The 16,049-nt window shown below is 40.7% G+C and overlaps 1 protein-coding gene across 6 annotated transcripts in view; it reads right to left on the bottom strand.

Annotated features, from left to right (window-relative positions):
- Rhot1 (ras homolog family member T1) overlaps positions 1 to 16,049 on the bottom strand; it is a 65,144-nt gene that overhangs the window by 26,673 nt on the left and 22,422 nt on the right. For all 6 annotated transcript variants that reach the window (XM_031350596.1, XM_031350598.1, XM_031350601.1 and 3 more), the window contains exons 7-11: positions 13,380 to 13,488; positions 12,837 to 12,938; positions 6,173 to 6,271; positions 5,610 to 5,718; positions 4,782 to 4,902 (exon numbers count right to left, since the gene is read on the bottom strand). In XM_031350596.1, the coding sequence (XP_031206456.1) occupies positions 4,782 to 4,902; positions 5,610 to 5,718; positions 6,173 to 6,271; positions 12,837 to 12,938; positions 13,380 to 13,488 (540 nt within the window). The remainder of the gene's footprint in view (positions 1 to 4,781; positions 4,903 to 5,609; positions 5,719 to 6,172; positions 6,272 to 12,836; positions 12,939 to 13,379; positions 13,489 to 16,049) is intronic.

Here is a 16,049-nt window from a genome sequence, read left to right as displayed (position 1 = left end):
GAGCCTACAATTGTCTGTGACTCTAGTTCCAGGGAATCTGACACCCACACAGGCACACATGCCGGCCAAACACCCAATCCCTACAAACAGTATCATTTAAAAAAAAAAAAAAGCCATCCTGTTGCTGTGGAGCTTCACATTAGACTTTATTCTTCCATTATTGAATCCTTAGCCTATAATTTATAACACAGAGAAACAACAACAACAAAAGGGCAGAATTAGGGGCTGAGGAAGGCCTGAGTGTAGGGATGGACAGAAAGCTAACTGTTTTTTAGGTTTTACCTCTGCCATTTTTTGGCGGTAGATAAGTGTATAAAAATATACTCAATGGTGTATGTCACAACTATGGGTTTAATATTAATGGCAGCATTATGAGTTGAAAAAACTGAGATATTCTTTAACAAATGTCAAATATAGTATGCTAGGTGCTAGAGACAAAAACAAACTTTTCTGCTTTCTATCTTAGAATTTTTAAGAATTATTTTTATTTATGTACTTCTGTAGAACTTTTTTATTTGTTTGTTCAATTGGTTTTACAAAAGGATGTTATTAAGACAAGGCTGGTCTGGAGTTATACAAACCATATTGATCCAGGATTTTGAAACCTGTCTCAGCCTCCCAAGTGCTGGGATGATAGGAGTGTACCATCAAGCCTAAGTTTTATTTTTACATGTGTGGTTAGTTCATGTCAACTTGACACAACTGACTCCTGTAGAGGAGAGAGATTCAATTGGGAAAATGCCTCCAAAAGATCAGGCTGCAGGCAAGCCTGTAGGGAATGTTCTTAGTGATTGATGGGGAGGGCCCAGTCTATTGTAGGTCAATCCACCTGAGTGGAGGTCTTGGGTGCTATAAGAAATCCAGCAGAGCAAGTTATAACAGCACCCACTATGGCCTCAACATTAACTTCTGCCTCCAGGTTTCTACCATGATTGAGTTCCTGTCCTGGCTTCTGTTGATGATGAACTGCAATGTGGAAATGTAAGTCAAATAAAATCTTCCTCCCCAGCTTCCTTTGGTCATGGTGTTTTATCACAGCAAAAGTAACCCTGAGTAATACAACTGGCATGTAATATTTGTATTTGTTTACTGACTACAGTATTATAAATTTATATCTGATGCTAAGCACAGTAGCATATACCTTTAACTCCAGCACTAAGGAGGCAGAAACTGGCAGAGCTCTGTGAATTCAAGCGCAGCCTGGTCTACACTGTAAGTTCCAGGCCAGTACAAGCTTCATAGAAAGGAAAAAAAAAAAAAAACCTACCTAGATAGAATGTATAATGATAAAATCATAGTAATTAGCCCCTCCATCTCCTCAGATACCATCCTGTCCACATGTTAGACAACTTTTCTCCAGTGGTTTTGAAATGTATATTATTACAAACTCTAGTTACTTTACTATGCTTTATAAAACATTAGAGTCTTTTTTTTCTTTTTTCTTTTTTCTTTTTGGTTTTGAGAGACAGGGTTTCTCTGTGTAGCACTGGCTGTCCTGGAACTCACCTTGTAGATTAGGCTAGCCTCGAACTCAGAAATCCGCCCGCCTCTGCCTCCTGAGTGCTGGGATTAAAGGCATGCGCCACCACTACCAGGCTTCAGAATCTCTTTCTTACAGCACTTTATGTTGGTGCACATTAGCAACCTCTATCTACTCAGTCTCTACTTGTTTCTCTGTGAACAAATATTTAAACAACTAACCCTGAGTAAGGACACTCATTTGTCTCTGTGTCTGCCTATTTCACTAAACATAGTATTCTCAAGTTCCGTTCACCTTGTTATAAATAACAAGATGCCACCCATCTTTTAGGGACTAGAGAGATAACTCAACAATTAACAACAGTAGCTGTTCTTATTTGTGACTTAGATCCAGTTCCCAGCACCTGCACGGCTGAGCACAACTGTCTATTACTCCAGTTTGATCAAATACTCTCCTTTGCCCTCGGTGGGCGCCAGCACACTTGTGATGCACACACATACATGCAAACATTCATGCACATGTTTTTTTTTTTTCTGAGACAGGGTTTCTCTGTATAGCCCTGGCTATCCTGGAACTCACTCTGTAGACCAGGCTGGCCTCGAACCCAGAAATCCACCTGCCTCTGCCTCCCAAGTGCTGGGATTAAAGGCGTGCACCACCAACACTGCCCAGCATGAAAAAAAACTTTAAAAAACATTTTATCCTGTTTTATGGCTGAATAAATATTCCATTAAGGAATTATATCTATACAGCACTTTAATTTTTATTTATTTACTATTATGTGCCCGTATGTTGAGTATGGGGGCACATGTACTAGAGGTCAGAAGACAACTTTGGCACTCTGAACATTTTAGAACAGTGAATTTTTGAGTCTCTCTATTGTGTAGCTCTGGCTGACTTGGAACTCACTCTGTAGACCAGGCTGGCCAGGAACTCATAGAGATCCACCTGCCTCTGCCTAACTGAGTACTGGGATTAAAGGCATGTGCCAACACTTCCAGGCCAGAAAATTCTTTATTGTAGATATTGTCTGTCCTCTCCACTGATGGTGAGCAGGCCCTTCAATGACAGCAATACCTCTTCTTCTAGTTGTGATGAGTAAGAATGTCCTCTCATGAGCAAAATCATCCACAGCTGAGAGGCAGTACTTAATAGTAGTACCCAGGTGGATTGACCTACAATAGACTGGGCCCTCCCCATCAATCACTAAGAACATTCCCTACAGGCTTGCCTGCAGCCTGATCTTTTGGAGGCATTTTCCCAATTGAATCTCTCTCCTCTACAGGAGTCAGTTGTGTCAAGTTGACATGAACTAACCAGCACATGTAAAAATAAAACTTAGGCTTGATGGTCACTTCTAGCCTTCTAACTTTATATGGATTCTGGAGTTTGAACTCAGGGAACCAGGTTCCGTAAAAAGCACCTTCATTTGCTGAGCTACTCAGCCCCAAGTTTTAAAGACAACTTCTTCACCTACAAGTGGCTCTGTACTGTGGCTCTTCCGAGCAGCAGTGCTGCAGTAGACAAGCGAGTGCAGATATGCCTTGTATGAGTCCATTTCTGTGACTCATGACATCAGCAGTGGGAATGCTGGGTCATACAGGCCATACAAACGCTATGGTTGGGTTGTGTTCACGAGGGATATGCTCATGTTACTACAACCTGCAGCAGAGGCCTCACTCCTCTGCATCTCTCACTGCTCGCTTGCTTTTGGCTTTGTTATACTTACAGCTTCCTAATTCTAAGGAATCATATTCAAGTGGGAAGTAAACCACAAAGGGCATTTTCAGGACAAGATGTGAGAGTGTGTGTGTGTGTGTGTGTGTGTGTGTGTGTGTGTGTGTGTGTGATGTGAATCCGGGTACATGTCAGGGGCCAGAAGATAATGTTAGGATTCCAATGACTAGGAGATGCAGGCAGTTATGAGCCACCCGAAGTAACTGCTAGGAACTGGACTCAGGTCCTCTGCAGAGGCATCAGTTTTTAACTCCTAAGTCATCTCTCCAGTCCTCAGAAACAAATTCTTAAAAGAGGAGTAATTAGGAGCTTAAAATGCTCTGTAGGTAAGAGCATTGGCTGCTCATCCAGAGGATCCTGGTTTGAGTCCCAACATCTATATGGTGGCTCACAGCCATTTGCTGTAATTCCCATTCCAGGGGATCCAATGCCCTCTTCTAACCTTTATGGGCACCAGACATACACATGGTGGTGCACAGACATGCATCAGGCAAAAGATCCATACAAAAAAGAAAAAAATAAATAAAGTAGCAATTGGAACTGAAGAGATAAATAACTCAGTGGGTTCAAATCCCCAGCCACCACATAGGAAGTGGGATGTGGTAACATAAAGAAACTATAACCCCAGGCTGGAGAGACAGCTCAGCAGTTAAGAGCACTGGCTGCTCTTCCAGAGGACCCAAGTTCAATTCTCAGCAACCACATGGTGGCTCACAACCATCCCTCAGCCCACATTTGAACACATAAGACTCAAATAGCATTGCCAGAAGAAATAACCACACATACATCAGCTGTTTAGAAGAAAATACTTGATGCGAATTGAAAACAAGCCACAAGAGAGAGAGAAAGAAATTATAAAGGAGGAAAATGTTAAGTAACATTTTTCTCATCTTGTGACTCTAAAACTATGATTACCTGGTATCTTTTTTAATTCTATCTTCAATAGAAGTTTTTAAAAGGATTAGTAAAGTTGGGTACAGTGGCAAAAATCTGTAATCCCAACATTTGGAAAACAGAGGCAGATAGATCTGTGAGTTCAGCCTGCTCTATATAGCAAGATCCTGTCTTAAAACAACGAAAAAAATTTCAACTAAGTAAATAAATAGTGTTTCTGCTTTATTAAGTACTGCCTCTCAGCTGTGGATGATTTTGCTCATGAGAGGACATTCTTACTCATCACAACTAGAAGAAGAGGTATTGTTGTCATTGAAGGGCCTGCTCACCATCAGTGGAGAGGACAGACAATATCTACAATAAAGAATTTTCTGGCCTGGAAGTGTTGGCACACGCCTTTAATCCCAGCACTCAGTTAGGCAGAGGCAGGTGGATCTCTATGAGTTCCTGGCCAGCCTGGTCTACAGAGTGAGTTCCAAGTCAGCCAGAGCTACACAATAGAGAGACTCAAAAATTCACTGTTCTAAAATGATCAGAGTGCCAAAGGTGAGAAACTACCTATAATTCTAAACTAGTCGTGAGACACTTAAATATATGTATATATTAAATAAAACAATATAAAGTGAAATAAATAAGAAAGTAAAATAAATTAGGAAGCTGAGGTACATACAGGGGAAATAAATACTCAGGCGTCAGATCCAGATCATCATCATAACCAAATCGTCGAAGCACAGTCCAAGTAGTCTCATGCCTCCCCCTCTGGATAAAAAGTGTATGTAAAAAGAGAAAACCTGAAATAAAGTAAATCAGTAAATACAGTTGATGTGAACACTGCAACTGTGCCTGCCAGGGAGAAAAGCAAATGACAGGACCTAGGGCTGTGAGAACTCTTGCACTAGATTCACAGAGAGCAAAAGTCCCCAAGGGTCTGAAAGAGAACTCATTCTAGACTTGTTTTCCATAAACGCCCAGATCAGCAAGGGCAAGCAATGGACAAAGGGACAAAGTTATATCCCAAGGAACACAATGACAGCCAGAGCTACATGATGAAAAATGAGAATAGTGTACAAGACTCATGGCTTACATTTATAATGAAAAGGTTCTCAGTTCATGTTTTGATTACACCATGACTCAGCACCATACTCAACATGGAACACTAAAATTGGTAAGTCTTGACTCATATATACAGTCCCTCAAAGTAATTTTTGCCAAAAGATTGCTTATGTTTGTTCCATGTATCTCTTTCCCTCATATAGACCTCTGTATATCTGATCTATCCACTTCCCAACCTGTACTTTACAAGGATGGTAAAGATAATAATCTCTCACCAAAACTAACATTTCCTTAAAGTATAAGTAACTCTATTTGATAATATTAAGGTTGAGGAGGTGGGGAGTGGGCAAGAAATACACCTGAGTGGCAGAACACTTCCTCTGCCTGAGTAAGGACCTGGGCTCCCAGTACCCGGGGAGGAAGTGATGAGAAACACCAGCCCTACCTCTGAGTGTCAGCCCACTGTCAGCCACACCGTCACTTAAGTGCTTTCTAACCACATTCTTGACATCTTCCAGCGCTTGAGGAGCTAAAGGAGTGTTGAAACAAATTCTCTAGCAAAAACATAAAACAAAATACATTTAAAAACAAACGAGAATATAAATCCATGAAGACTATAAAACACTGATAATCTACAAAATCAAAGACCTACAACCAAAAGACACAAGTTAGTGCTGCCTCTATTTCCTATTATTTAAGTGAAGTGTGTTATACTCAAAGAAAGAAACCAGCAGCACTCTGAGTTCCATTCCAGTCACACAGAGACCTTTGTGTGGCCACATAATACAAACCCCAGAAAGCAAAGGGATTTAGAGTTCACCATTCTTCATACGCCCACTGAGTACAATGACATCAAATTATCAAAGTCTCCATTCCTAGGAATAAGAGGCTTTTTATATCTTGAGATTTACCAGTTGGATGTGATAGTTTTACAGATAAGAGAACAGATTGCTTAGTGGCTATTGTTGATTAAACTGATAATTCTTAATCTGAAGCTAAAACAGCTACCTGAAAGAAGTTGAGTTCAGCATCATTCAGAGTGCCGTCATTATCTTGATCAGATATTTTAAATATACGAGTGAGGGCTTTTATACAAGCTGGTTTCATCTATACAAGGAGAAATGAAACAAAATACAATTTTCACAAACAACACTAAGAAAACTTCTGACAGTTTTTACTTTACACCAAAAACTGGAAACATGAAAAAATGAACTAAAGCAAAGCCATTTACATTTTGTTTATACAGAGGTCTGAACCTGTAGGTTGTTACTCAAAACATTCTATGACTATGCCATCTCCTCAATCCTTTTTCACTTCTCTTCTAATCTTGTGTGTGTGCCACGGTGCTTACATGTGGAAGTCAGAGCACAACTCTGGTTGTCAGGCCTCACCTTTTACCTTGTTTAAGGCAGGGTTTAGAGCCTGCTTATGGGGATTCTCCTGTCTTTGCTTTCCATATTGACAGAGGAGCAGTAGGATTATAGACACAGGCTTCATGTGAGTTCTGAGGCTATGAACTCTGACCCTCACACTGGTGCAGCAGACACTTTACCCCCAGCAACCTTTTCTTACTTATTATTTTGAGCCAGGGTCTTACTAACTTGCCTAAGCTTAGTCTCCCAAGTAACCGGGATAGCATACCTGCCCCAGCAGGGCCAGCAAGGTCCATGACTTTTATTATAATCTCATTCTCTTGCATTCTTTCTCCCCACCTCCTCTTCCTCCTTCCTGCCCCTGCATGGCTAGCAAAGCCAAAACTTTCTTTTTGTTTTTTAGTTTTTGGTTTTCGGTTTCTCTGTGTAGCCCTGGCTGTCCTGAAACTCACTCTATAGACCAGGCTAGCCTTGAACTCAGAAATCCACTTGCCTCTACCTCCCAAGTGCTGGGATTAAAGGTGTGCACCACCACTGCCCAGCTCAAAACTTCTATTATATATTCTCCCTACTCTCTTTCCTGAGACAGGGTCTTGCAATAATATAGCTGAGCCTGGTCTCAAACTTTGAATTATTTTGCATCAGCTTCCCTAGTGCTGGGATTGCAGGCACACACCATCATCCCTGGTTTGTTTTGTTCTACTTCTCTCTCTGTGTATCTCTCTGTCTCTGTCTGTCTCTCTCTATGTCTCTCTCTCTCTCTCTGTCTCTCTCTTCTCTCTCTCTCTCTCTCTTCCTCCTCACCCCTGTGCACAAGTGTGCACACACACACACATGTGCTGGGCATCAAACCCAGGACTTCCTACTAAGTAAGAACTGAGTCATACTCCCAGCTCAAGGAACTCAATAGTTTGATTTATTCCATGCATATGTTAAAGTTCAGTATAAATGAAATTATTTACAAATAAGTTACAAAAAAGAAAATCACTAGTTAATAAGTATATGACTTTTATCAACTTGCTACTGTATGATTATTTACATTCTGAAAATGAATCTTGTCTTTTGAGATTTGTAAAACAGCTAAGTAATGGTGACAGAAATTTATTTTGGCAACGTTCTCAATTATCTTAGGCTATATAAAGGACAAAGTATCTCGCTACCTAAAAATAAGGTTCACAGGGCTAGTGAGACAGCTCAGTCAGTACTTTCAGCAGATTCAGAGAAGTCACATAAAAGCCTAGCACAATGACCCATGCCTGTAAACATAGTGCTAGAGACAGGCAGATCCCTACGCATGCTGGCCAACCAGTCTAGATGAAATAGCAAACTGTTTACTGAGAGAGCCTGTCTCAATACGTATGATGAAAAAGTGACTGAGGAAAGACATGCTGACATTAATCTCTGGTCACACACATGCACACACAACACAAACCCTAACCCTAACCCTAACCCTAACCCTAACCCTAACCCTAACCCTAACCCTAACCCTAACCCTGGGGCAGTTACAGGCAGCTGTCAAACACTACAAATGAGAACTAAAAACTCATGGGCATGGTACTATTATTACATTTTTTAAGGCTAGCTATCAAAACTTGGGAACTCAAGGTCATAAAATCCTTCCTATATCTTTTGTAAAACTCTAGTGTAGAGCCGAGTGGTGGCAGTGCACACCTTTAATCACAGCACTTGGGAGGCAGAGGCAAGCAGATTTTTGAGTTCGAGGCCAGCCTGGTCTACAGAGTGAGTTCGGGACAGCCAGAGGTACACAGAGAAACCCTGTCTTAAAAAACCAAAAACCAAAAACCAAAAAAAAAACCCAAACTCTAGTGTAAGCTTAGACTTAAAGCTTGTACACATATAAAACAATATATAGTCTATAAGTTGAAGTTTATGTATGTTATTTTCTTAATTACTAGATACACCTGAGAACTGAGCAACAGATGGTGTCATGCCCAGGCTTTACTCAGGGACTGGGGAAGGTTGGGATCAGCAGATTAGCAGAACTAATAATAGGCCTAAGAGCAGAGCAACAGTGAAAGAGTTCAGAAGACACTAAAAGGGAATACAATGTATCACTGGGGTAAAGACCTCAGAGGCAAATCCCCATAACGGAAAAACATTTTCTAAATTTCCTTGACTATAAAATATAGCACCTAGCTGGACTAGAACAAAAATGCATTTCTAACCTTAGTGAGATAAGTCTAGGAAATACTAGGTTAAGGATACATTTGAAAAACTAAAGGAATTATAAACCAGGTATAACGTTTAACGTTCCCTCTTAAAAGAGGTTTTGTTTTGTACCTATTTATACTGCCAAATACTGATACATATCCACAACATGTATGTTTTTGGTTTGCTTCTCTTTCTCTCTTCCTCTCTTTCTTCTCTCTCTCTCTCTCTCTCTCTCTCTCTCTCTCTCTCTCTCTCTCTCTCTCTCTCTCTGTCTCTCTCTCTTTCTCTTGAAACAGAGCCTGTCTACATAGTCCTGTCTGTCCTAGAACTCACTCTGTAGACCAGGATGGCCTCAAAGTCAGATCCTTCTGTTTCTGCCTCTTTAGTACTGGGATTTAAATTATGTGCTTCCATACCTGCCTGGCTACACAATATGTTGTGTTTTTATTATTATTAATATTATTATGTTTATGTTTATGTTTATTTCTTTATTGATGGTGGAGGAGCATGACTGTGCACATGCAAGGAGGTCAGAGGACAAGCCTTAAAAGTTGCTTCTCTTCTTCTACCGTGCAGGTCCCAGAGATTAACTCAGGCTGGGAGGCTTAGCGGCAAGGGCCCTTACATGACGAGAAATCTCACCAGCCCCACAAACATGATTTCAACTAGGAAAATCCATCCCTTGAAAGGCATCTATAGAGACATATTAGACTCCATCCTTGGCATCTGCCATGTTAGGATGTGACTATTCTGTAGATTTATCAGTTCTAGTTAGAGGTCTAGGAGAAAATTAACTACAGGGCCAGATGGACTGTGAAACTTGGAAATTTCCTTGGAATTGCATCAAAGCTTGAAAAACAATGTTGCGACTGTAGCTTTGCTACTGAAATCTCCTTTCTGCTTGTCTTGTGCTGGAATAGGGTGCGGCATTTGGGAACTGCTTGTCTGTGCACTAGGCAGCAGCAAGGCTGGACAGAACTAAACAGCACTGTTCAAACTGCTCATGGCCAGCACAGACATAAACAAACAAGGGTGACTGACACACAATCTGAATGTAATATGGTTTTTAATCTATCACAAAGTACAATTCCTTTGATTTTTTTTCAAAAATTAAAAACACAGGAAATGTATTTATAGCTCAAAGGTTGTAAAAAATAAAAAATAGGCCAAGTTTGGCTAAGGGGTCTCAATTTGCTAACTATTCAATAATATTATAAATTGTAAATTTTTATTAATATATTTGTGTGTATGTGTGCCTGTTTGCCTGAAAAGGGCAAACAATGTGGGAACTAGGACCAAAACTCAGGAAGGTAAGGAAGTACTTTCCAAAATTTTATTTCTGCCGGGCAGTAGTGGCACACGCCTTTAATCCCAGCACTTGGGAGGCAGGGGCAGGCAGATTTATGAGTTTGAGGCCAACCTGGTCTACAGAGTGAGTTCCAGGACAGCCAAGGCTATACAGAGAAACCTTGTCTCAAAAAACCAAAAAAAAAAAGTCTTAAAAATAACACCTTAGGCTGGGGATTTGGTGCACATCTTTAATCCCAGCACTTATGACTTGAGGCCAGTCTGGACTACAAATTTGAGTTCTAGAACAGCCAGAGCTACATGTCTCAAAAACAAAAAACAACAACAAAAAAATCTCAGGGTTGCAGAGTTAACTCAGCAGTTAAGAGTACTACATGTTGCTTTTGCAGAGGACCCAGGTTTAATTCCCAGCACCCACATGGTGGCTCACAATCATCTGTCACACTAGTCACAAAGGCTCTGACATCCTCTCCTTCCCTTCTCAAGCTTCAGGCATGCAGGCATACATACACATGTGTGAGTGTGTGTGTGTGTGTGTGTGTGTGTAGGTAAAATACTCATACACATAAATAATAAGTGTACAGGCTAGAGTCATCAGAAAGGAAGGACCCTCAACTGAGGTCTCCATAAGATCCAGGTGCAACGAATTTTTTAATTCCTGATCAGTGAGGAAGGGCCCAGCCCACTGCGGGTAATACCATCCCCTGGATAGTGATCTAGGTTCTATAAGAAAGCAGGCTGAACAAGCCATGTAAAGCAAGTAGCACCCCTCCATGGCTTCCGCATTAGCTCCTGCCTCCAGTTCCAATCTTGACTTCCTTTGGTGATGAACAGCAATGTGGAAGTGTCAGCTGAATAAACCTTTTCCTGCCAAACTTGCTTTTTTGTTATAGTGTTTTGTTGCCACAACAGAAACCCTAAGTAAATCTAAAAATTAAAAAACAAACCCAACAAAGCAAAAGACTCAGGCTGGGTGGTGGTGGTGGTGGTATAAGCCTTTAATCCCAGCACACAGAAGCAGATGAACTGTGATTTTGAGGCCAGCCTGGTCTACTAGGAAACTTCTAGGACAGCCAGGGATGTCTAGAGACAGAAACTCTATCTCAAATAAACCAAAATGAAAAACACTTACATGTGAACAATCTAACATTACAGCCAGCAGCCCATTCATAATAGTCAAAGGGAATAACTGACCTCAGCAGACATCAAAAGATAAAAAAAATGAAAGAGGTAATATTTCATTTGATGAAATTTTATTTAACTAGAAGAAATTAAATACTAATATACACTACAGCATGACTGAACTTTGAATACATGGAGCTGGTGAAAGAACAGAAAAATAAAAGCTATCATCAATGATTCCACTGATAGAAAATGTCCAGGACAAAATATACCAGTAGCTGCTAGGGGCAAAGAGAGTTGCGAGGGTGTTTTTGAGTGGCTACAGGGTTTCTCAGGGGGGTGAAAGGCACTGGAGTTAAGAGATGCATAATCTTGTGAATACACACACACACACACACACACACACACACACACACACACACACATGTGAGTGGGGTGCAGAGGAAGAAAGCCAATACGAGGTAAGAGTAAGATTCCTTGAAGAAACTGAAAATATATTTTCCTTTGTAGACAGTACATATCTATGGAGACAAGATCTCCATAGATTTTTTTTTTTGTGTGTGTGTGTGTGTGTGTGTGTGTGTGTGTGTGTGTGTATTCACTTAACTGTATGTCTGAAAGAGGCAAACTTTGTGTTATATATCTAAAAAAGTCAGTTTTAAATTTATAGCAATGTTTTTGTTAAATTCTGGGTATTTCTTAATAGAATTATTATACTCCTTAGCTATGAAAGAGTATATTAAACTTGCATCACATGTACCCATGACAAAAAACTACAGGAGGCCTGAGAATGCAGCACACTGGCTTACCCCACAAGGCCCTGAGTTCAATTACTAACAGAACACAAAATAACACCACAAAAACAAAACTGCTACTCAAGCTTTTGTTTAGATTTATCGATTTTCAGGCTGGTGAGAAGGATTCATGAGTAAAGAAACTTGATATCAAGCCTGTCAACAAGGGTGGGACCCAAAGAGTGGAAGGAGAGAACTGACTCTCACAAGCTGTCCTCTAACCCCTACAGGCACGACATGGCATACATCCACCTCACAAGATGAATAAATGGACAATCAAAAAGTTCATAGGTCTTATAGATGTGAAGTGTCATGGTTTGAATATGTTTGGCCCAGGGAGTGGCAGTATTAGGAGGTGGAGCCTTGTTGGAATAGATGTGCCCCTGTGGGCGTGGGCTATAAGACCTGCATCCTAACTGCCTGGAAGTCAGTCTTCCACTAGCAACTTTCAGATGAAGATGTAGAAGAACTCTTAGCTCCTCCTGCACCATGCCTGCCTGGACACCATGCTTTTGCCTTGATGGTACTGGACTGCACCTCTGAACCTGTAAGCCAGCCACAATGAAATGTTGTCCTTTATAAGAGTTGCCTTGGTCATGGTGTCTGTTCACAGCAGTAAGACCCTAAGACAGTAAATAAACCATTAACAAAGTCTAAGCTATTTTCTTAGAGTTGCAGGGTCTGTGCATCAGTGATACTACCAGAACCAATACTTAAACAGGAAGCTTTATGAAGACACAATGTCAGTGTCACACTGAGCTGGAACAAACAGTTTAGCAACGTCGTAAGTGACACAACCATATTTCAATAACTTCACCTTAATAAAATGGTAAGCATGACTAAAGCCCACTCCCATCCTGGAATTCCTGCGTCACTCAGGCCCACAGAGCACAGCCTGGTTACCTCTTTCTCCTCTGGGCAGTACAGAGGCCCTGTAGGATGGAGAACAGCTTTCTGTGCATAATAAAACAGCTCTGATATATTCTTTAGGTTTTTTGCTGAACACTAAAAATAAAAAATAAAAAAAAAAAATTAATTAGTTTTATATTCTGAAATCAAATTTATTTATTGAAGGCCAAAAACAATTTTTAAAATGTTAGCATATGATATTCCTCTTTTGGAACCTTTTCCACTCTCAGGAGTTTTGTTTTCTTTGTTTGTTTATTGGCTACTCTCGGCTTTAGTGGGATGAGGGTGGGGAGGAAGAAAACCAATATTAGGGAAGAGTAAGATTCCTTGAAGAAACTGAAAAACACATTTTCCTTTGTAGACAGTACCAAGATCTCCATAGAGCTTAAGAGGAAAATTGTCAAGTTCTCTCTTTGGTTTATATGACTTCACAATGGACAGAAAATTAATTCCAACCCCCATAATCTCCCCTCCCAGTCAAAGTCTCCAATTACAGAGCATTCACCAGCACATTTCCAAACTAAAGCATGGACATACCTCCACACAGGTTTCTATTTCTGTATATTGGTTCATAATCGGAAGGATGGTCTCCATACTACTATATTCCACCAGGTCAGATTTGTTCCCAACCAATATCAAAGGCAGCCTGAAATGAATGGGGCATTAATGCAATAAAGAAAACAGGCCAGGCAGTGGTGGTGCACACCTTTAATCCCACCACTTCAGAGGCAGAGGCAGGCAGATTTCTGAGTTTGAGGCCAGCCTGGTCTACAGAGTGAGTTCCAGGACAGCCAGGACTACACAGAGGAAACCCTGTCTCAAAAACAAAACAAAACAAAAAAAAAAAACAAAATTAAAAAAAGAAAAAAGAAAAAGAAAACAGAAGATGTTAGATTTGTATTTTAACTTAGGTCATTACCCATGCTAGTTAAATTCCCACCATAATTTTTCTAATAAGGTCAAGCCAAGGTCCTCAGATAGTAGGTTCATTCATTCAGTCATCTCTGATTTATATTGTCTGTTTCAAGCCACACACTCTTTTAAGTACTAAAGACCTTAAGAAAAAGATTCCTCAGGGGTTGGAGAGGTGGCTCAGTGATTAAGAGCACTAGGTGCTCTTCCAGAGGACCTGGATTCAACTCCCAGAGCCTACATAGGAGCTCAAACTGTAACTCCAGTTCTAGGGCATCCAACACTTTCCGACAGATAAATACCAATGTATTTAAGAAGGGCAGGGAGAGGGAGGGAGAGATGGGTAAGAGCACTGGCTACACTTCCAGAGGACCCAGGTTCAATTCCCAGCATGCACATGGTAGTTTAAACCGTATGTAACTCTAGTTGTAGAGGAATCTGACATTCTCACATAGACATACATGCAGACAAAATACCAATGGACACTTATGAATAAATAAATCATGAAAAAAAAAAATTAAAGCCAGGTGCTGGCGGCACATGCCTTAAATTCCAGCACTTGGAAGGCAGAGGCAGGCAGATCTCTAAATCTCTCTGGTTTACAGAGCTAGTATCAGGACAGCCAGGACTACACAAAGAAGCCTTGTCTCAAAAAATCAACTAAACAAACAAAATACCCCTCTCATTCTAAGAGTGAAAACCGAACTGAACAGGCAGGCACAAACAGAATGAATGGGAGGGAGATGATCACAAAACTTCTTGTCAGTGGGTGGCATCTGAGCCAAGTATTGAGAGACAATATGGAACCTGCCATATGGAGAGCAGAGAGAACTAGTTGGGAAGAGAGAGCGTGACCATCCTGGTGAGGTCAGAGAACGGGCAAAGTATGCCAGAATGGGTGGACAGGAAGACGGCTGAGATGGGTTAGATTGAGGATGAAAAGCCAGACATACCAGGACTTCTAAGCTGTGGTAAGGAATGTAGGTTTCATCATTACAATAAATAAGAAGCTAATGAAGAGTTTATAAATAGGGGCAAGGTCTGATCTAGTCAATTCTTTATTTTTTATTATTAATATTCTTTTCTCTTTTTTTTTTTTTTTTTTTTTTTTTTTTTTTTTTTTGTTTGTTTGTTTGTTTTTTTCAAGACAGGGTTTCTCTGTGTAGCCCTGGCTGTCCTGGAACTCACTCTGTAGACCAGGCTGGCCTCGAACTCAGAAATCCGCCTGCCTCTGCCTCCCAAGTGCTGGGATTAAAGGCATGCACCACCACGCCTGGCTTATTATTACTATTCTTAATGTATCTGATACCACTGAACTCAATATTTAAGTTTTTGTTTTTAGTTTCTTACATGTATGAGTGTTTTCTTTGCCTGTACATATGTATGGACACCACGTGTATGCCTGGCACTCACAGAAGTCAGAAGGAGGTATCGGATCCCAAGAGCTAGACTTACAGAGAGTTGTTAGCTATCATGTGGTTGCTCAAAATCCAACCTGGATCTTCCAGGAGAGCAGCCATTACTCTTAACTGCTTAGCTATCATCCTAGCACTAGTTAATGCATTTAAACATGATCTGCTGTATTTCAGAGATATATAGTGAAGTATTTACAACTTGGTGTGGTGTCTATTTGCTTTAAAATGGTCCCAATGGGATAAACAAGATTGGTCCTGAATTAACTGTTGAAGCTGGGTGACAGATTCATTATACTATTCTCTATTTGTTTTATGTGTGAATTTTGTCATTAAGAAAAAGCCTTAGAGCATACTCTGGAAGTAGAGGTAGGCGGATCTCTGTGAGTTCAAGGCCAACCTGGTCTACAGAGAAAGTTCCAGGACAGCCAAGACTACACAGAGAAACCCCATCAAAAACAAAACAAAACAAAACAAAACAAAAAAAATAGAAAAAGCCTGGGCCAATGACTCTCACAAGTATGGTGACTATTCCCAAGACTACCAGACTCTTCAAGAAATGCAGTAAGCACTACCCTCACAGAATGGCCCAGTACAAGGAGGTGGGAGAACCTCTGCACGTTCAGGAAAGGGGCATCATGACAGGAAGCCTACTGGCTACGGTGGGCAGACTAAGCTTATAATCCACACAGTCACAAAAAGGGTACTGTTACAAAGTCAGCCTTGAGCCTGACTGCAGATTTAAGAGGATGTGGGAGGCAGCAAGAAGAGAAAGAGCCAAGAGATCCAGTTCTAAGATGATTTTAGGGTGTGTGTGTGTGTGTGTGTGTGTGTGTGTGTGTGTGTGTGTGTGTGTGTGTGTGTGTGTGTGTGTGTGTATTTC

This window comes from Mastomys coucha, unplaced genomic scaffold (genome assembly GCF_008632895.1).
Source record: "Mastomys coucha isolate ucsf_1 unplaced genomic scaffold, UCSF_Mcou_1 pScaffold5, whole genome shotgun sequence".
Taxonomy (NCBI): Eukaryota; Metazoa; Chordata; class Mammalia; order Rodentia; family Muridae; genus Mastomys; species Mastomys coucha.
The sequence above is the reverse complement of the archived record's forward strand: the minus strand, read 5'-3'. Positions and strand labels throughout refer to the sequence as shown.